This window comes from Emys orbicularis, chromosome 1, assembly GCF_028017835.1.
Source record: "Emys orbicularis isolate rEmyOrb1 chromosome 1, rEmyOrb1.hap1, whole genome shotgun sequence".
NCBI classification, from domain to species: Eukaryota; Metazoa; Chordata; order Testudines; family Emydidae; genus Emys; species Emys orbicularis.
Window position 1 is genome coordinate 219,679,803 of NC_088683.1, and position 20,793 is coordinate 219,700,595.

General features: G+C 38.8%; 1 protein-coding gene across 5 annotated transcripts in view; it reads left to right on the forward strand.

Annotated features, from left to right (window-relative positions):
* The window catches only part of DMD (dystrophin), a 1,466,768-nt gene that overhangs the window by 1,410,042 nt on the left and 35,933 nt on the right, over positions 1-20,793 (forward strand). For 3 of the 5 annotated variants that reach the window (XM_065405758.1, XM_065405751.1, XM_065405773.1), the window contains 4 exons: positions 338-495; positions 10,960-11,126; positions 13,396-13,507; positions 16,387-16,523. In XM_065405758.1, the coding sequence (XP_065261830.1) occupies positions 338-495; positions 10,960-11,126; positions 13,396-13,507; positions 16,387-16,523 (574 nt within the window). Of the gene's footprint in view, positions 1-337; positions 496-10,959; positions 11,127-13,395; positions 13,508-16,386; positions 16,524-17,302; positions 17,342-20,793 lie in introns of all 5 variants that reach the window. The other 2 variants (XM_065405744.1, XM_065405765.1) reach the window with 1 other exon arrangement.

Here is a 20,793-nt window from a genome sequence, read left to right on the forward strand (position 1 = left end):
ATGTGTTATGGTTGCAGTCTAAGTAACTGTGTTATGGAGTTATAGCTTGTGTTGGTTCTGAGTATTATATAAATGCTGTCAGATTGTTATTTTAGAATGGTCCTCCTTGACAGATACAAGCCCATGATCTAATCAGACAGTAGCACCAGGCTACTTATTTAACTGGTTAATGAACAGAGAAGATAGCCAAATGGAGGCCCATTGAAATATGGTCACTCCAATAATGGCACCGCACTTTTGAGCCTCTGAAAATAATTGCATTTCTGTAATACTTCTATAGTCCCGGTTGACACGTTCTATCCCTAAAACTCTTTTTGCTTCATTTTCGTCCCTCTAGACCTATTCAAGCAGGTAGCAAGTTCCACTGGATTCTGTGACCAGCGCCGACTGGGCCTTCTCCTGCATGACTCCATCCAGATCCCACGACAGCTGGGCGAAGTTGCATCATTTGGTGGCAGTAACATTGAACCTAGTGTTAGGAGCTGCTTCCAGTTTGTAAGCATTTGTGTGGTTTTTGTTTTCTAATGTTTTTTTCCTATTATTGTTTTGATTTTTATTTAATTCCACCCTATTTATGTTTCTGTCACTGAGAAGAGGATAAGTAAAATCCCTTGAGGAGGAGGAGGAGCAGAAATGGGGGGAAAAGGATTGAATTCCAGGGATTGCTTAAAGAAATTTCGTGTTAGTTTGCTAATCTGTTTACTTGGCAAGGCATTTGGAAGGTAGTTTCTTCTTGGGGTATGTCTACAATACAAATATAGAAATGTCAGGGGGGAAATCCATTTCAGTGTGGTTATCCTGTCCTGGTTACCTCATAGCTAAAAGGGGTAGTGTGGATAGGATCTAACCATGTTATAACTGAGTCACGTGGAAGTTTTTTATTTTATGTGAATTATTTTACCCATCCCTACTGCCAGCACACATGCCTTTTTGTTATAAGAAATCAGCTATGGATCACAGCTGTCATGAAGAACAACAGTTATTCTAAGGCCTGATCTATACCTAAAATTTAGGTCAATCTAGGGACATTGTTCAGGGCTGTGAAAATTTCTCACTCTGTGTGATGTAATTAGGTTGACCTAACCCACGACTGTAGAGGCAGCTGGGTCAACAGAAGAATTCTTCTGCTACTGCCTCTCAAGTGGGAGGATTTACTACAGCAATGGAAAATACCCTTTCATAGATATAGCAAGTGTCTACACTAGAACACTATAGCAGTGTAGCTTCAGCTGTGCCACTGTAGCACTTGTAGTGTAGACATACATACCCTACCCCGGGGTAGTCAATAGCCAGACCATGGGCCAAATCCGGACCGCCAGGCACTTTTGAATGGATCCCAAAATCTTTTTATTTACTTATTATCGTTGTTATTTTTTTTATTGTCTCTGGCATCTGGACCTTGATTGTACCTCGACCAAGAAATATGGAGCTTGCCAAAAAGTAATTGACACTCCCTGCCCTACCCCATGTATAGAGTGTATAAATAACAATGAAAAACAGAGGTCTCCAGTAGAGAGGTAAGAATGGATCAAATGAATGAACTGTGAAGAGTCAGCATTAGTATTGTTTCAGAGAGCAGGCTTTTGGCTTGTTTCGCTGTTTGAAAGGATAACACTGCTCTCCTTTTAGCAATTCTGTGACCGCTGCTGTGCTCTATATTGAAGAATGCACAGTGCAGTGCAGATTCTTTTCTCAAATTCACAACTGATAAAACTTAAAACACACTTCTAATTTTGGGAGGAAAGTGGGATATTTATCCTTTATTCTTGCCAACAGAAGGATGCATACCTAAACATTTCTAGTTTCCTACATCAAAAGGTTAAAACACATCAGGAATGATAAAAGGTAGTAAGAAGAAGATTAGAGTAGATTATAGCAGAGAAGACGAAATGCATGTTCTGCTATGCTCCTCAGTACAGCCTCTACATAACAACAAATGAGTGGATGACCTCATCTGCCCTTTCTTATCTCTCTTCTTACTGTCTGCTGGCATTTTTACATGTTGCTCAAGTTAAACTGTGTAGCAATCTACAGCAAGTGCTTTTCAATGAATAGTAATGGCAGTAAATAGTCTTGAGTTACTGTGTTTAAAAAACATATACAATTACAAAATGACCTGTGGTTTCCTGTTGTGATGGGTGGATTTTTTAAAATCCTTTATTTTATTTTTATTGTCACTTCAGGTTTCAGGGGTGACTCACTTTTCCACAAGCTGAGAATGTGGATCAGTTTAGTTCTAGAGACTTTATATATCCCTTTACCCTCATTTTTTTAACTTTTGTTCTCCTTGGTATAACCCAGCCCTCTCCTGAAAACAGTCATTTGTGCTCTGTGCAAAAACTGTATCATGAGCCATATCCAAAAGATGCCATGGTGATAGACAAGGAATATGAACCTTGGTAGCTAGAATAGATCCTGTAGTAACCTTCAGGGGTTTGTAGGGGGGCTCTGTGTTGCGTTTTTAGGTTTTAGAATAATGCGACAGCTGCTCCACAGGTTGCTGAAGAGGACATGTAAATCTGCTCCCCATTCATTCAGGTCTCTATGGAGCCTGCCCCTTCCCTTCTCCCATGGAAACTACAGTAATATTCACAAAACTATTTTGAACAAAAGGTGGGGAATAGGAATTTTAACAAATCGTTTTTGTAAAAAGGACCCAGGCCTGTGGGTATACAGTAGAAAATACAGTAAAATGGATATATTTGTGACATGGAGGGAAACACGTTTCAGGAAGATATTTGGCCGACCAAAGCAAGGTGCAACACTCAGCTGCATTTCTCTGTGTGTGTATTTGGATATAATATGATAGCTTTGGAACACTGCATACAACCAATTCCAAAATTTCTGGGACTATTTAGCCATCAGTGGGCAGAATCCTGTTGAATCTGATACAAATCAAAACACTGAAAGAGCCTGATTCACAGTAAAATCAGGGCCCCCAGACTGCCCAGTGCTGCAGGCAGAGGAATCTTTTTGGTTCCCCCTGCTGCTGCCTTCTCACATCAGAGGCAGAACCTTAACTTGGTGCCTGGAGAGATTATAACCTCAACTCTAATAGAAGTAAGAGAGCCTTTATGAGGAGGGTTTGTAGGCTGGGAATTGGGGATCCAGGGAGGAGGGAAAGGGAGGGCAGAGTGTGTGGGAAGGGCAAGAGTGGGGGTGAGGGCAAAGCAGCAAGGACCTTAGGGATGGGGCGATGGTGGTGGGGGAAGTAGGGACCCAGATGGCAGTGAGGGAGAGGAAGCAGGCCCCCAGAGAGGACTCGGGGAGGAGGGTAGGGGAGTGTATTTGCCAATGGGAAGGGGAAAGCAGGGTCTCTCAGGGACCTGGAAGGAGAGAAGTGGAGAGTGTTTGTGTGGGAGGCAGGGCGGAGAGAGGAAAAGCAGGGACCTGTAAGGGAATGGGTGGAGGAGGAGAATTGTGGTGCTGAGGGAAGCAGGGGCTCAGAAAGGGGGAAATGGGTGGGCAGGCACGGAAGCAGGGAATTGGAGTAAGGGGAATAGAGATGGGGTGGTTGAAAGTGGGGCACCTGAGGGCAGGAGATGGGGGGAACACAGAGACCCTGGAATGGGGGCCTCCCAAACTGGGGTGGTGTCAACTGTATGGAGGAGGGTGTTATGAAGGACACAGCTCCTGGCATGTGGAAAGGGGTGGAAGATTGCCTGGAGTCCCTGAAATAGAGAGGGAGGAGAGGATAGTACACAGAGCTTGTGGGTGGAATGACACTGCTGCACATTCCTTTCTCTCTCCTCTCCACCTTCTCCTTCTGGGATTTTCTTGAAGGGAAATAATTTAATATAGAAAAATAAATCAGGGGATGTGTGCTTTATGCACTGTTGTGTCCAAACGTTGTCTGATGTTAGGTCTTTCTTCATATGTCTCTTTTAAGGACTAAGAATTGTACTTTGGGGTTTATTTATTCCTTGTATTTATATATTTATTTGTTTTAGTTACTTGTGCTGATCATAACCTAGTAATAACTTTCAGACATGTCAGAAAGTCAGCAGCAAACATGTATTTCAAAATTCACTCTCCCAACCCCCTTAGGTTAGGTGCCCTGGCAACAGCCTTGTCTGTTCATGCACAGCAACATGAAAATGTGATGTTTACTGTACCAGGAGATAACGGGGAAATCTCCACCGGTCTTTGTTTGAAGTATAAGTCCTTGGGAATGGTGGGGGAGGGCAGTCTTGTTCTGTCAACATGCAAGTGTTCTCAGCACTGCTGTTTATAACAGCCTGTGCAAATGGTAATAAAATACTTGCCATTCCCACAAGCACATTCTTTGTCCTAAGGAATGAGTTTTTTACTTTAGGCTGCTGCTTTCATTTTATTTTTCTTCCCACCAGCTTGGAGGCTTTGTTTTTTTTTCATCCTTTCTGAATAAGAAAGGAGGTGCTAATAGTAACTGTGAGGAGCAAGGATGTGATGTAGAATATAATAATATATTGCTTATACAACTGGGAATATCCTCCCCAAACTAGAAAAATGTAATTATATTTTGAGGTGTTTTAGAGGCAAAAATCTTAACTGAGGTCAAAAAAACTTGATGAAAATGCTTGAGTCACAGTACATAAAGATTATCTGTAAGGTCCATGAAAAGTTGCATGAATTTTCTCAGTATTGTATTGTGGGGGTGTGAAGGTACTATCTTTCTCTTCCTTATTAAACATGATAGATAAATGCTCTTGGGAGGTAAGGCAGTGTTACAAGCAAAGAAAATTATGTTTGTCTTGTTCCGTCGGCAAGTGTGGTAAGCTTGCATGATCTTGCATTTAAAGGTACTTTACCTCTAGTTTTTGTTGAGTGAAAGTTTAGTGTTTCCCATGTCGGGTTCATTTGTAAGGTAAAACTGAAAAGATGCTATACAGAGCATGTCAGCCATGACAGTGCTCCTTTGAGGCCTTGCTCATCTTGTTTACTGGCCAAGGAAACCACAGAAGTATTTTTCTAGTGAATCATGCTGGAAAATTGCTAACATACTTTCCTTGGCCAGTATAGACAGGGCCTAAGTGATAAAAATAAAAATTATACCATTATGATTTAGGTGTTACACACACCTTTCTTCCATGGGTTACTATGATGTTGAAACTAAGAAATGGGAGCAAAAGAAGAGCCACAGGTCAGCAGGTTAGTTCAATTCAGTGTACGAAAATGTAGCTGCTGTTCCCCCAATGCCTTTGTGAAATGTGAGGGGTGTTTGTTTACTTATGCTGTAAAATTATTTTAGGATGTTTTTCCCCACTGAAATTGGATGTATGGCTGGAGTTTTTATATAGAATGTTATCCACATGAAACAAGTAGGGGAGGACATACAATTAGTTTATATCTAACATCAGATATACTATTCTATTCATAAACATACAAAGAAAATAACCGTGACTTTCAACAGTCTACATTTGTTATGGATCTGTGTATACTGTATCGGTGAAAAAGAAAGATTGAGATATTTTTACAACTATTTTAACTGTGTGCCCACTCCTGAAGTACGTACTCTGACAAACCGAAGCTGGAATAAAGGTTTATAATCTCTTTGGGGTTTGGGCCATGTATTCCTATGTGTCTGTGCCCTGATCCTGATTGGGACCGTAGGCCACAATTGCAATATAAAAAAGGAATAATAATGTCCAGGATGAATAACTGAAATATGACAAATAGACAAACACCATTAAAATCATTGTATCATCAATAGGTGCATCCTCTTTGTGCAGCTGGCATACAGGGTTCTAACAAATCCCTCTGCAAGCTGCTGTGCTATAAATGGCATAAAACTGCACTTCTCTGGTGTTATTTCGGTAGGAAGTTGTGGGCCTGTTTGTATGGAAGCAAAAACTTAATGAGACTGGCTTTCAGAAGCAAACCTGAGCAGATCTAAAAGTGATCTTCTGTACAGAGGGGTGTTAAAATGGTAAGAGCAAGGCTGGGGAAAAGAAGAAAGATCTGGTTTTTTCAGTGATAATGAATGGAACGTTTAAGCCTTACCAGTAATGTCATCAGTTAGAATAATTTATTTCATTTATATTTGACGTGTCACTAACACCATGACTAGACTGGTTTAGTATAATGCAAGAGATCAAAGTCATCATATTAGACACTCCAAGGGTTAAGAATGGCTTAAGCGGTCCGTATGGCAGAGCCGAGCTCATGTCATGTCATTGTGATTGCCTTCTCAGGTTTGACCATGAAATAGCACTTGCCTTGGAAACTATGGAGCATTGACTCTTCTTGTCATCTTTATTTACCCTTTTTTAACACATCCAGGGATGGGAAGGAAAGCTGGCTCCGTAGGAAGGCATAAATATATTATTAAGCCATTGAGACCAGGAAAAAGGAATGATAGCCTTAGCCAAAAAAAGCAGGATTGGATGTTGGAAGACATAGGTTCTATTCCTGGCTTTGTCACAAACTTATTTTGTGTTTGTCACATTGGGCAAATCATGTAAATTTTGTATCTGTTTCCTCATCTGAAAAATGGGGATAATATTTATCTACTGTCCCAGGTTGCTATGAATGAAGCTTAATATAAGATCTTGGATGGAAAACACTATTAAGTGAATATTATTATTTTTATAACTTATTTCCCAAATTGCAGCATTACAGAAGATAATATGTATGTGACTGAAAATATGTCTGATTCTGCTGGACTACTACTTTGTACATTGAGAAATAAGGCAGTATTTTACAACACAGACATAAATTTGATCTGTCCTCAAATTGATACAGTATACATTTAAAAAAACCAGAATGAGCAAAAGGGGAGGAAGAGTTTAAATCTGGGGGGAGGGCGGTGGCAGAAATATTCAGCTCCTGATCATTGCATAAAGATGCAAAAAATTACCCTGCTTCCCCCTCCTTTCAATTGTTTTTTGGCAAACAAATGCAGAAAAACAGATGTCTGAAGTATAATGAATTTGAATATCCCTCCATAACAAATTGTTATTTGTAAGCTGGGAAAGGCTTTATGAATTTTGCTTTATGATTCACTCCGTTATTACCATAAAAATTGGGAGTTCCATAGAAATGTGTTGAAGAAAGGAGTCATTAATATTCTTTACAGCTTGCTCTTGTTGCTTCAGATATGTTCTGTCTGAATGCAGACTTTTTCCCTTATGTAAAATCTTCAGCTGCTGCCTTTACTGGATTTAGAGGTTATTAAGGAAAATATAATAGCAGCTCAGGGAACAGTAAAGAACTGTCTGTCCTATACTGTCCGACCCTGACCAGCTTTTCTCCATGTGGCTTTAAATCTTCATGTAATGTAATTCATAACCAGTTTTGAAACATTTTAATGCAGCTAATCTCCCAAAGCACAGGTTTTGTACGAGCTGTATACCAAGTAGTTGGATAGTCAACTTTTAGGACCATTAGCAATCAACAGTGACTGCAGATTTAAAATGGATTTTTGAATGTTACAGGAGGTGTTTCTTTAGAGCAACTTTTTTTCCTGCAAACTTAAAGCGACTACAAAAGGATGGGCTGATGCTTTGGGTTGCTCATTTTTATTCTGTCTGCAACACACACTGCAGCATTTCAATACAGAATTCATCTTTTTGTACTAGAAATAGCATATTAAACAGATACTCCCATCAATACTTTGGAAGACAGAGAATGTCTGGGAGAACGTAAAGAGTATTGTCTGGTAGTTAGAGCATAAGTGAAAGCAATGACTCAGCAGTTCAGTTCCTGACTGACACTGACTCATTGAGTGACCTTGGGGGGGTAAGTCACTTGAGCACTCTCTGTGCTCCAATTACTCTATCTTAAAATGAGGATACAGTAGTAATGCTTTGTGCCCCACCTCACAGGGATGTCTAGAATGAATTGATGTTTGTAAAGTGCTTTGAGATTCTTCAGTGAAAGCCAATGTGCATCATTCTAAACATAGTCAGCAAATTATTGAATTAGAGCTGTGATTTGTTACTGTGGTGGTTATACTTTTTCTTTTGTGTTCTCTTTGCTCCAGTGTTTCCTTTTAAAAATACCATAGCTAAGAAAAACGAAGGTCAGACGAGGTGGGTTTAATGCACAATCCATTGGATGTATTGCAGTGCATCAAAGAAGATTATTCTAATTTCATACAAGAGATGTATAAAAAATTGAACCCTCTATTGTTTTCTAATATTATTACAATATTGGAAACCCATTTATACTGGTCTCTAATGTAGCCAGTGGAACCCTTACATTTTCTGACCGTTTTCCAAATTAGCATAAAAATCACAAGAAAAAACAAAGCCTTTATTCTAATTAATCAAACTGATGCAGTGTTTTAGGTCAAAGTTAAAGGAATGCATTATTTAGAAGATATTTTTGGGAAGAGCAAGGAGGATGTCGCTCTGGGCGGCTTTTGACATCTTATCCCATTTGCAATTATTGACAGTGAATTGGGTGACCAAAGTTGTAAACAGTGTTAAAAAACAAAGCAACTTGAGTTGTTTTCCCCCTCCTATTCTCTCTCCATCCCTGTATTTTTAACCAATGTAGAGGTTTTTCCCACCAAAATTTGTGTCAGTGTTCCCTCTGGTAGCTGATCAGACTGAGGTGCTACTAAAGTGAGAAGCATCAGGTGATATTGTAAAGATACTCTGAATCTTGAACAAAACATTCAATCCCCAAATCATTCTGGCCCATGTATTTGATACATTAGCACTGAAAGTTAATATTTATTATTGTTTAAATAAATTTAATTATGTAGAGTGTGTTTGGTGCCACAAAGTGAAGACAATGCTTGCTCTGTGGACCTTTAAAATGTAAAAGGCAGACACAGAGAGGACAGGGATGTACTGGAAATCCCAACTAGAAAATAACTAGGGTTTGGAATTTTTTAAAAAATTATAATTATTAACTCATTTCATTGGAAAGGATTTGAATGAATATCCAAACTACTGGGAGAACATCCACTATGGGCGGGGGAGAGGGGGGAGAGACACACAGAAACAGGATTGCTAGAAGATGATTATTGGGACATCAAAGTTGGTATCCTTGGCAGAGTGGAGGAGATGAGAGGACTAAACTCCCAATATATAGTCCAAGTCAAAGTTGTGTAGGCCTTTAAGGTAAGTACAAAAAAGTTTAAATATGATGTAGTGGGAAAGGGGGAGTTCATAGAGGAATTCAAAGAGGTGGGGGAGATTACATTGTCAGCATCAGATTCAAAAAGTCATTTTAATGGTTTCCCTTTGACTGCACCAGGAAGGGAAAGCAATATTAGAATCAGGGAGGCTGAAGAGAAGAGTAGGTTGAAGTAATCAAAGCAGGAGATATCCAATGCCTGGGCTGGCTTTAGCTGTGGGATCTTAGAACAGGGGTAATCAATTATTTTTTGTAAAGGTCCAAATTTCTTGGTCAAGGTATAGTCAAGGTCCAAACACCAGAGAAGAAAATACAGAAATAACGATAATAAAGAAATAAAAAGGTTTTGTGGTCCGTTCAAAAGTGTCTGGCAGTCCACATTTGGCCCCTGGTTTGCCTTTTGACTACCCCGTCTTAGAAAATGGGGCTGGACATTCAAAATGCTGTCGAGGAACAAACCACAAAATATGAGTATGTGCTGGACATACAGGAAACTTGAGAAGGGGCAGTCAAAAATGATTCTCATGTTGCAAGCCTGTGAGTCAAAGAAGATGGTAATTTTGTCGGTAGCAATTAAGAATGGGGAAAGCAGACAAGAGAAGGAGAAAAAAAAATTAAAAAATAAATTCCTAAAGGTGAAAAAATAAGAAACTCAGATTTAACTGTGGTAAGCTGAAATTGTTGGCGAAACATCCAAGCAATGTCAGAAAGACAAACTAGATTGCAGGTCTCCATGCAGGAAGATGGGGAAAGAGTGAAGAATTAGATGTATGAGTAATCACTGTCAGAGATGGTAGTTAGAATCATCTAAGCAGATAAGATGTAAAAGGAAGAGAGACATCCAAGGGACCTGTGAGACTTCTACAAAAGAGGAATGGGGAAAAAGAAAATGAAGAAACATTGGATAGATACGAAAAGAACCAAGAGAGGACAGTGCCATGAAATAGATATTCTGTGTTGTCCTAGTGCCTGATCTAGTTACCTACTTAAGTACTCGATTTGATGGGACTACTTGTGCTTAACATTAAGCACATATTTTAATGCTTTGCTGAACCAGGACCTGAGGTGGCAGAGAGGTCAAGAAAGATATGGATGGATTATGAACTCCCAAGATTTGCCTAGCAATGGGGTCAAGTGAATAGGTGGAGGTGTTGGATATAGAGAAGTGATCTCAGAATTAGTGCCAGGAGTTGAGAGAGAATATGGGGAATTGGAGGAAATCAGATGCTGGGAAGAGAAGAAAGTGTTCAGGGTGGAGAAAAGGGACTTAGAGAGGTACTGAAAGGTAGTGAATACGCTATAGGGTTTTTAATCTAGGACTCAGTGAGAGTTTAGCAAAGAAGATGGCAGTACTGAAGGAGAAGTGGACAGATCTGTAATGGAGGAAGATCGTGTGGTCCTTGGATTTTCTCCAGTGGAGTTCAGTGGCACAGGTCTAGGAATGAAGGAAGAGGATGTTGGGTGTGAGCCAATGCTAGGGGTTGTTAGGAGGCATGACGTGATGGGAGAAAGGGACAAAAGAGGAACAGATGGAAGAATGAGTGGAGCTCAGAGAATCCTCTATATAGCCAGTAAAGGAGACGAGAGGAGCAGGATGAGAGCACAGAGATGTCAATGGGTTGGAGCTCATAAATGTGCCACAGAAAAGTTAGAGATGTTAAAGGGAATGAAGTGGAGTTCAGAATGAGGGAACGCATTATTCAGGAAACTGAGCAGTGCCTCTTGAGGAGAAGGTCCTGGAAGTGGCATTTAGGGTTGATGCATGGGAGAGTTGACCAGGATTGAAGGCTCAGTGACAAGGTAAGGGTGAGGAGGCTGGTGGGTTGGACAGGCAGTCATCGGGATGCTGTTCTTTGCTGAGTCCTTGTCTTTATTCATCCTCTCTCACAGGCCAATAACAAGCCAGAAATTGAAGCAGCCCTGTTCTTGGATTGGATGAGGCTGGAACCACAGTCCATGGTATGGCTGCCAGTGTTGCACAGGGTGGCTGCTGCTGAAACTGCCAAACACCAAGCTAAGTGTAACATCTGTAAGGAGTGTCCCATTATTGGATTCAGGTACAAAATAATACACCTTCTGCTACAGTACTTTCAGCCGCTTAGCATACTAAGTTCTCTCTCTCTTACCCAGGAGAGAATGTTTCTGTTTTTATTCCTTTGATTTAGCAAATATAAAAAATAAACAAACAAGCAAGTACTGCTATCCTACAGGGAGAACTATATCCATGAATTGAGCACAACAGTCTTGAGTGGGGGGGGAATAATTCAAATCAAATGCTTCTTTTCCTGTCAGTCCTCCTCCTCCCCTACCAAAGGATTGGTGGATTGTCCTAGTAACTATAGAATTTACTTTATATTCCATCTATTCTGTAAACATGATTATGTTTTCTGGATTGGATCCTAATGAATTGCTTTCCATGATGATATAAAAGCATGCAAATGAACAGAAAAAATCACAGAAGCACAAAAATCCAGGGCTATTTATATATTTTTCGGAGAAAGAGAGTTTAATTGGTGGACTATTTAACCTAGTGTGCTAGAAATACCGTTATATTATGATCATTGCTTTACACAGAATCTACTCGGCCTATCTTCTGGTAAACATCTCTTATTTAACAATAATCAGAAGTTCTTGATTCTGAAATGTTGCTGATGGATTTAAATATCTGGATGAACCCCGTGGTTACTATAGCAATGAATAAATCACTGTGTTGTAAAATGGCTATGTATTGGTATGCCTGTTCAGAATCCACTTAACAGCTAAGTAAATACTCACTTTCAATTATGCTTAGACTTGTTTTATCACTTTGTTTCCTAATAGCTGCTTTGTATGGTTTGTGTGCTTTTTATTCATCATGGTCTTTTTACCATTGATATTTATACTTCTGTGTATCGTGCTGTTTACAAAGAGCTTTTTATAATGATGTTTCTAAAGCCCAGATATTCAACAGAGGGCAGGCAGCATTCATATAAAGATGTCATCATTTTGCCCTACATTTGAGGGTTTGAATGATGGCTTTAGGTGGAGATGCTGTGGGAAAGTATCTCGCTTCCTTCTCACTTTTCCCCCTGATAGCTGGAGGAGGTGCTTTTTTAAATATTAAAAAATCCCTGTTTTTTGGTCATTGTATCAGTTCCCTTGCTATCTGAATTAATCTCCTTGTGCCTTTTCTCCCAGTGCATATTTCAACTTGGGGATGGTAAACATTATTGAAGGAGGCGATGGGATTGCGAGTAGGTTATTCCATCTAGAAAGTTTTCTATACTTTCCTATTTCCAAATGCAATATAAGAAAATGCCTATTTACTTACTTTGTCTCCATAATTATTCAAACAAAGTCAAAGGGAGCTATTGTTGTGAGCCAGGGCTGTCAGGGGACTGGATAGCCTTCTGGTTAAGGCACTGGACTGGGAGCGAGCAGATCTTGGCTACATATGTGCATAAAATCTAATCTAATTTTACCTATCTAGTATATCTCTTAAGTATTTCCAGGGCATCTATTACTGTGGTATGTAAATTATGCTTAGATAGTGTGTGTGCCTCAGTTTTCACATCTTCAAAATACACATTGTGTTGGAAGGCATTTAGAGAGTTAATAACTGTGAGACTGACTACACCTAGAAACAGTGCTGTTAACTCTCTCACTTGAAATTATTGCTAATGAACCTCTTAAAACAACACAGACTCTGTGTTCCTGGCTCCTTCCCACACTGCAATGTAACAGATATAATAAGTGCTGAGGCTAAATGGATGTTTGTAAATGTGCATTGAGATCTTTTAATTTGAAGGCTCTTCATACATGCAAGCTATTATAATAAAGAAACTAGACAGAACTCAAACATATTGCTATTTAATGTGCAGAACACAACAGAGTTTCCTGGGGTTATTTGAGGGGCATTTTTAGTTGAAATTATTTGGTTAGGAGGTGTGATGACAGGAAGGGTAAGAGGGATAAAAATAACTGACATTAATTTCAGCTCATCAGAAATGTGCGGGTACATTTTGTATATTTTTTTAATGACATTGGTTCGGTTTTCCTTTGGCATATGTGCTTTCCCGGTATTGCCCTGTAATTACTATAATTTTTGTGATTCTATTTTTTTGCAAATGTATAAGTAATTTTATAATCACCTTGCTTCAAATTGCTCTATATTGGCCCTATATGGCAAACAAACATCTTATTATGCTTACTGTACAGTGCATTGTATACAGCCAATCTTGGGGGGAAAGGAGCTATTGGCAGAGGAAACTACTTTACAAATTGAAACAAAATTCAGTTATGATAGGCTATGAAGTTCTAACAGCAATTTTTTCCTCCCTCCATCAGGTACAGAAGCTTAAAGCACTTTAACTATGACATCTGCCAAAGCTGTTTCTTTTCTGGCCGAGTGGCAAAAGGCCATAAAATGCACTATCCAATGGTGGAGTACTGCACACCGGTAGGTATCTGCCTCAGTGACCCTTAATGTTGATTATTATGTAGAAGTAAAAAGCTTCAGTTGCTATGTGCAAGATTAACAGAGCATTTGTGTAGGATTTTTTTTTTCTGTAATTAAGTCACCTTTTATACACCCCAGTCTTTAGAGCCTAGCATTTTGAAATGCACAGTGAGGAATAACAGTAATGGTTTGAAGTAACTGGGAGTTAAGGTTTACTGCTTTTCATTGTTTATACAACGCTATATCAAAATCATTCATTATATGCTAATGGGTTCTGTGCTCAGTGTTAAATAATGGATTTTATGTATTCTACAGTAAGGCTAGGATTCTTGAAAAATCTATTTGTATCTTATGGTAGGGGGGGAAAATCAACTCACAATATATCAATGAGGGCCCTTCCAAGTTAGCACCTCCATTCTTTTTTCCAGTGTACTTTAAGTGCATAATAAGCTCTGTACTGAAATATCAGTCACTAATAGAATTAGTTTAATGTGATAGCTGTTTTGACAGATTGTGGATATTTTTGTTTGGTCATGACTGTCTCTTCAGCTGCAAAATTATTCTCAGCATACTAGTGGTGGTGTTTTGTTGTAAGATGATATAGTGATATGTAAAGATCTAGGAGGTACTTAAAAATAATGAACTGGATTTTCACATCTGGAGACCAAGAGCCAGATTTTCCAGTGAAATGCCTCTGCTTTGTGCTTCACCACTCGTGTTATCTGGCCCTAAACCCTGTTTAACTGGTCCAGGGAGGGTTATTCATGTAAGGATGATTCTCCCATGGCATAGAGCAGACAAGGCAGCTCTTTACCTTCCCCTGTAAGAGGAAAATGTGGAAGAGGTAAGATCATCATGTACCACACCACTTCTCAAGTGTATTTTTGGCTCCATGTGTCCATTGTAGCTGTGTGTAAATCAGAGCGCTCTTATGTGGTGCAGAAGGACTGCCCCTGTACTGAGCTTTAAGCCACTTTTGCAGACCCAGCAACCTGCATTTTGTGCAGTTTTGATGCACTCCACAGTCTGGCTTCCAGTTCATAATGTGGTTTAGTGATCACAAGATCCTATATTTTTGTCTGCTGGTCAAATGTAAATGTTTAAAATAAAACCATCAAAGTAATACATACCCACTGGGAAACTAAAAATGTTTGTATCTAATTTGTATGCAGACTAAGGGACACGTGCAAGGTAGAATAAGGGTTGTAAGCTTGTCTCAGTGAATGGGGAGTTAAAAAAGCAGAGAGGAAAATATATACCCCTAAGATGTTATAATGAGGCAAGAATAAAGTTTCTGTCCATTTTTATGATCTATTTTCATTACAGCATTATTTGTTTTTGACTTCAACCATTATTTTCTTTATGACATGCATACTACTTTCTAAAACATGCAGTTCACTGTGTATTGGAGGGTATGGCACTGCCTGGTGTGAATCTCTGCAAGTGTACAATACATTTGCTTCTGCCAGCTTTTCACCAAAACTCTCCATACGCTTTATCCTTTCCTGCCCTTTCTTCATTGACTGACATTACTGGAAATGATGATGTGTTGTACTGTTGCTCATTTCAGAGGGAAAGTCTAGAACAGCACAAATCTGAACTGATTATTCTACTGTAAGCATTGCTAGAGCACACTAATCTTCAGATCATTAGAGCACGTTTGTTCATTCCTCACAACTGTAGTTGGGGTCAGGAATCTCACTGAGTTGGTTATTGTTTCTTCTTGCCACCTTTATTCTCCTAGCAAATGAAGCAAAGACTTCATGAAAAAATGTATACAGTACACAGAATAACACCTCTGCTACCACCATTTTTACCTGAATGATGGGTTTTGACAACAGAGCTCTAACTAATGGGAATTTCTGTCCCTCAAATGATTGGAGGTAAATGAAACAATAAGAATGAGAATTTCCCATTCACAATGTTCACTCCTTTGAGTCTATTATAGGACCCAGTGCACTTTTCCATAGAGATATAAGAAATTCAAATTAGTAACAGGCAAAATAATGAAAAACAGAAAACTGAGAGTGCATGCAGATTGCTGAGCTCAGTCTTAAGAACCCATTTCACAGATGGTAAAAATCTTCTTTAGTTCTGAGCTGCAGCAATCCATACTAATTAGTTGTGCATAGCTGAATTAGGAGAGGATTAAACTGGAAAAAATTTGAGCATGTAGTGCCAAAAGTCTCTGAGCTATTTTTTTAACTGAAAAATAACCCTAAGTACTGTATGACTGAACAAAACATCCACTGAGTCCTCAGTGTCCAGAATGTAATGATTTGAAAATGAACAAAAAGAATTACAGTGGCCCCCTCTGAAAGATTTTAAACACCAAAGTGTTTGCTGTCTCAGCCCAAGACAAAGCCATCAACCTTATAGACAATTTAACTGTCAGTCGGCCAAGAATGCCTTCTTTGATGTAAGCTTCCAAAATACCTGAATGTGTCCAATTAACAGTGGAGTGTGTGGTGGATTTTCCACATATCAAACAAGAAACTTGAGGATCTGTGATTTTTAGTCCTGTTCAAGAAGAACTTGAGAACTCGTACCAGATCCAAAGAACACAACAGCTTCTCCTTACCTGAAGAGGGTTGAGTCAGAATAAAGGCAAGGCAATTTCGGGAAGTCGCGGCCAGCATATCCCTCGCCCGAGCCGCTTCCCACAGCCCCCATTGGCCTGGGACGGCGAACCGCGGCCAGTGGGAGCCGCAATCGGCCGAACTTGCCGACGCGGCAGGTAAACAAACTGGCCCAGCCCGCCAGGGTGCTTACCCTGGCGAGCCGCATGCCAGAGGTTGCCGACCCCTGATCTAGCAGAAGAAAAGATGATCAAGGACAATAATAATTAGAGGGTGATTTCATTGTGGTGTTGCTTTCAGACAACTTCAGGAGAAGATGTCCGCGACTTTGCCAAGGTACTGAAAAACAAATTCCGAACAAAACGGTATTTTGCAAAGCACCCAAGAATGGGCTATCTGCCTGTGCAAACTGTCTTGGAGGGAGACAACATGGAAACGTGAGTAGTTAGCTCTAAAGCAAATAAGTAGTATATCATTTGATATGCTCCTCGAGCTCCCCAGCTGGCACCAACTCCCTTCACTTCCTTAATGCGTAAAGCCTCTTTTTATTTTTTTCATTTTTGTTTACTATGGCTGAAAGGAAAACACAAGCTGACATTTCAATTGCCATTTCCTTCATCTTTTTTCACCTATCTTTACAATAATTTAAACTTCAATTAGCAAAAGAAAAATACCTCCTACTGCATTGATTTTCTTGAAAGGCCTTAAAATGGATAAGGTAATTTGGAAACTAGCGATCTTAGCATTACATTTTGACTTTCTTCCAAAAGGCGGTATCTCTTTAGTGAGGGTTTTTTTGTTTTTGTTTTTAATTTGATTGCCACAGCCTAGCTTACTCTTTTCTCTACCCGTGTTTGTGGTCACACAAAATGACTTGAACTCATTGTATTTACAAACAAACAAACAAACAAACAAAACCAGTGATGATGCTCATTGATCAATGACTGGCCTTACCTTCTTTTAACTTTACAACAAGTTTATAATAATTAGTTGTTTAATGGCAGTTGCACAACAGCTTGTTATCTCTCTTTTTCTTTTAATTAATATTTTGATTTTATTTCCCACCTTTTGGTTAGATGCTTTTCATGGTCATTCACGTTGGTCTGTTGGATTTTCTGTTTTTCAGTTGTTGTGGTTTTTTTAATCTTTCTGTAATTATTTTGCTGCTGAGTTTTTCTGCCTCTCTCTCTTCACCTCCTCATTTTTTGTCTTGCAGTCCTGTTACTCTGATCAACTTCTGGCCAGTAGATTCTGCGTGAGTACTTTTGCTGAAGTGTGCTGCTGCAGCTGCGTTCCCTCACTTTTTTGTTTTGTTTTTATTTAGTTTTTACATATGTTCATTTCCTTCTTTGTTTATTTTTTTTCTTGATAGCATTTCTGAAAGAATAATTTTTATTCCAGATCAGTAGAATGGGATAACACCAGGGTTTCCCAGGCATCGTGAAATGTATACTCTCTCTGGAGGGTGTATTCTCATCTGATTATTAGGGATTTTGGCGCACAGTCCTACCAATGCTTATGAGAGTGTGTTATTTCTGAATAAGAGCAGACTCCCTGATTGTAAACTAAATGTATTTCAGATTATATACACTGAACTTTGTTTTTTCAAAAATTTCAGAGATGACAGTGGTCTTACAGTTAAGGCCATAATTTAAAGTTTTACTTACTCTCATGCACACATACACAACCCCTCCCCACCCCACCCCCATGAAAATCAACAATTCATTGGATATTTTATTACAGTCTTTTTTGTTTTAGAAGGTATTCTGAGGAGACATTGAGATAGGGCATTGGGTCTTGGAGTTCTAAAAATACTGTGGAAAGTTTTTTATACTTTTCAGAAACAAAACCAATAAGATTTCTCAACTGTAAATTGGATTTTCATACATGCACCATCTCTGAACATGCTTTGTCTTATTGTAGTAGTAGCAGCATCAACATAAACTAGAGATTTATAATGATCTCTGTGGCATTTGCTACCACGTTATAGTGCTAATTTTAGACTAGGTAAATTAAGATTACTTTTAATTCTTAATTCACTCACAGGTGAATATTAGTGAAGAGAGAACCATAAAATAGTAGGGAAGAAAACTTTTTTACTATTGTTAGCATATATGTTTTGAAATGTGTGACCTACATTTCACTTACAATGAACTATTGTTAGAATAAGCAACACCAAAATATATACATTGGAATATTGATTTATAATTTTCACACACAGCATAGATTGTTGTGAAGACAGATGGAGCACTCTTTCTCTAGAAGGCTTATTTTTAAGATGCCAAGAAATTTGCATGCTATTGCAAATTGCATGTGGTTAACATTCCACTTAGTAAGAATATCAACAAAGCTTGGAACTAAAGTGTAGTAGAGGGCTTTGGAGTTACGGTGCATTGTGTTTGTAAAATGGTTTCTCCTATAAATGCACTCATTGGTAATTTAAGCACACTGTCTATCGAAATATATGGATCCAGATTACTGACTCTTTAAAACACAATTAGATCTCTTAAAAGAAAAAGTTTAAAAATAAAAAAATCATAAAATAAAAGCTTGGGTGATACAGAATGTTGTTGCTGTGTCTAACATAATATCACAAATAAGTTTGTATAACATTTGTTTTTAAGGCATGGTGCCCACAGATCACTTATACTAATAACTTTGTAACATGCTACACTAAGAGCTTTATACCAAGGGTAGGAAATTTGGTTATTGGATCAAAGAGTTTAACTTACACGTGATACATCAGAAACCACTATAGAGATGGCTAAATAGGTTTAAGGAGTTAAATTCTTCCAAATTTCCATATTTCACCCATTTTAGCAATGGAATCCTTCATCACAATAATACAGATCATAACTCTGAAAGCATCTAACTATCTGACCACATTCTGATTATCGGACAACTTTCTCCTAGGCCTAGAGCCCTGGTTCTGGGTCTTCAGTACCAGTTTTCTATCGGTCTCCAAAGTACTCTGGCCTAAAAGTGAATCATCTAGGAATACCATTACAGCACTGAGAATATGCTGATTAGGTGGACACTGTGATATTTGGGGCTGGCATTGTTTATAAAAATATGATAAAGTGTGGTGCTTCTTAGCACTGGTTCAGACTGCTTATGAGTGGGGTGGATATTTTGCAGATAATCTCTAGTTACCAAGCATTACAGAGGCAACTCATACATTCTATAATGGAATTCTGATTTCTGTTGTCAACACTTGGTAGTACTGAACTGGGAATCTGTCACTAAAACACTTTCATGATTCCTTACTGTCAAGAACCCTTGACCTGAGGAGCTGAATAGTTAATTTCAAAACACATTGCTGTGTATCGTTACCCAAGAGGGTACAGGCATTATAACATGATGTCTTAGCTACTCAACTCTTACTTGGCTTTAGTATAAGACTCAGGGTTATTACTGCAGACACAACTCTGAAAAATTTGTCAATGATGTTTTATTAAAAAAATGTTTTCCTCTGTTAAATATTTGCCATGTCCCTTAGCCTTACTACCAGTTCATTCATTTGCTATTCAAACTGACTATGTATGTCTTGATTACTTCTGCTAATGAACCAAAGATGATAGATTTAGCAGCTGCATAGAAGTTTAACTTACTCATGGACTCATTCAGGTGTCTTCTGCCTGTAGTTGGCATAGTCCACATAGCCCACATAGCCAGTTTTAACAAGTTGTCCAATACTGTGTTGCCTTTAAACAAAATTGCAATGTTCTCTTAAAATAATAATAATAGGAAGGAAGGAACTGAGGCTGGGTTGGGTTGTTTTGGTGATACTGCACACAAAAAACAAAGCCCTATTTCAGGAGTTTCCAGAGAAATCTTTAAAACATTTTGGGGAGTGGAATGGAGCTGGTAGCAGAACCTAGTTTATGAAGGAAAAAATGGTCAGAAACAGTGGCTTTGTGATGCATTAAATCTTTTTGAGGGGGGAGGTTGCTTAAAATGAGAAATAATAGTATTTTGGACTATGCCAGTTATTTTTTATTTATTTTGCGAAATTATTTTGACATTCTATTTCCCCCTCTTGTAATAGTAAAATATATATTTCAGATTTATGCTCAAGTTTCAATGTCATTATCCCAATGTATGTTAGTTCAAGGTGCACAGGAAGCACTCCCTGCTCTCCTTTAAAGATGCGATTTAATTTCTGATGATGGGGCATCAGAAGATGCAGTCAGGCTCTGAATGTCAAGAATATAGAAATTGGGAGATATCGGCTAAATAGCAAAATCTTAGTTATTATTAATAATAAATTCCTACTAGCACAGATTTTGAAAGTGCCCTGATCTACTCTCTTCTGAGTTACCTCCAGTTTTAAAGTAGTTCCATGCAAATCAGGATATCTTCCATGAATATCTTAGGGGGTTAGTATTGAATACTTCAATGTAGTACATTGAATATTTATCCACTGATTTGCGTATGGTGATGTCTAAAAGCATGGTGCATAAATGTGGGCTTGGCAATGCCAAACTTTGTCTCAGAAAAATGTGATTCATGATCATTGACCTATAGTATCTCATAGAAAAAGCTTTACCAGTCTGTGAGAAAAAGCATTAACAATGACTTCTAAATACACCTCTACCCCGCTATAACGCGACCCGATATAACACAAATTCGGATATAACACGGTAAAGCAGTGCTCCGGGGGGGCGGGGCTGTGGATCAAAGCAAGTTCGATATAACGCGGTTTCA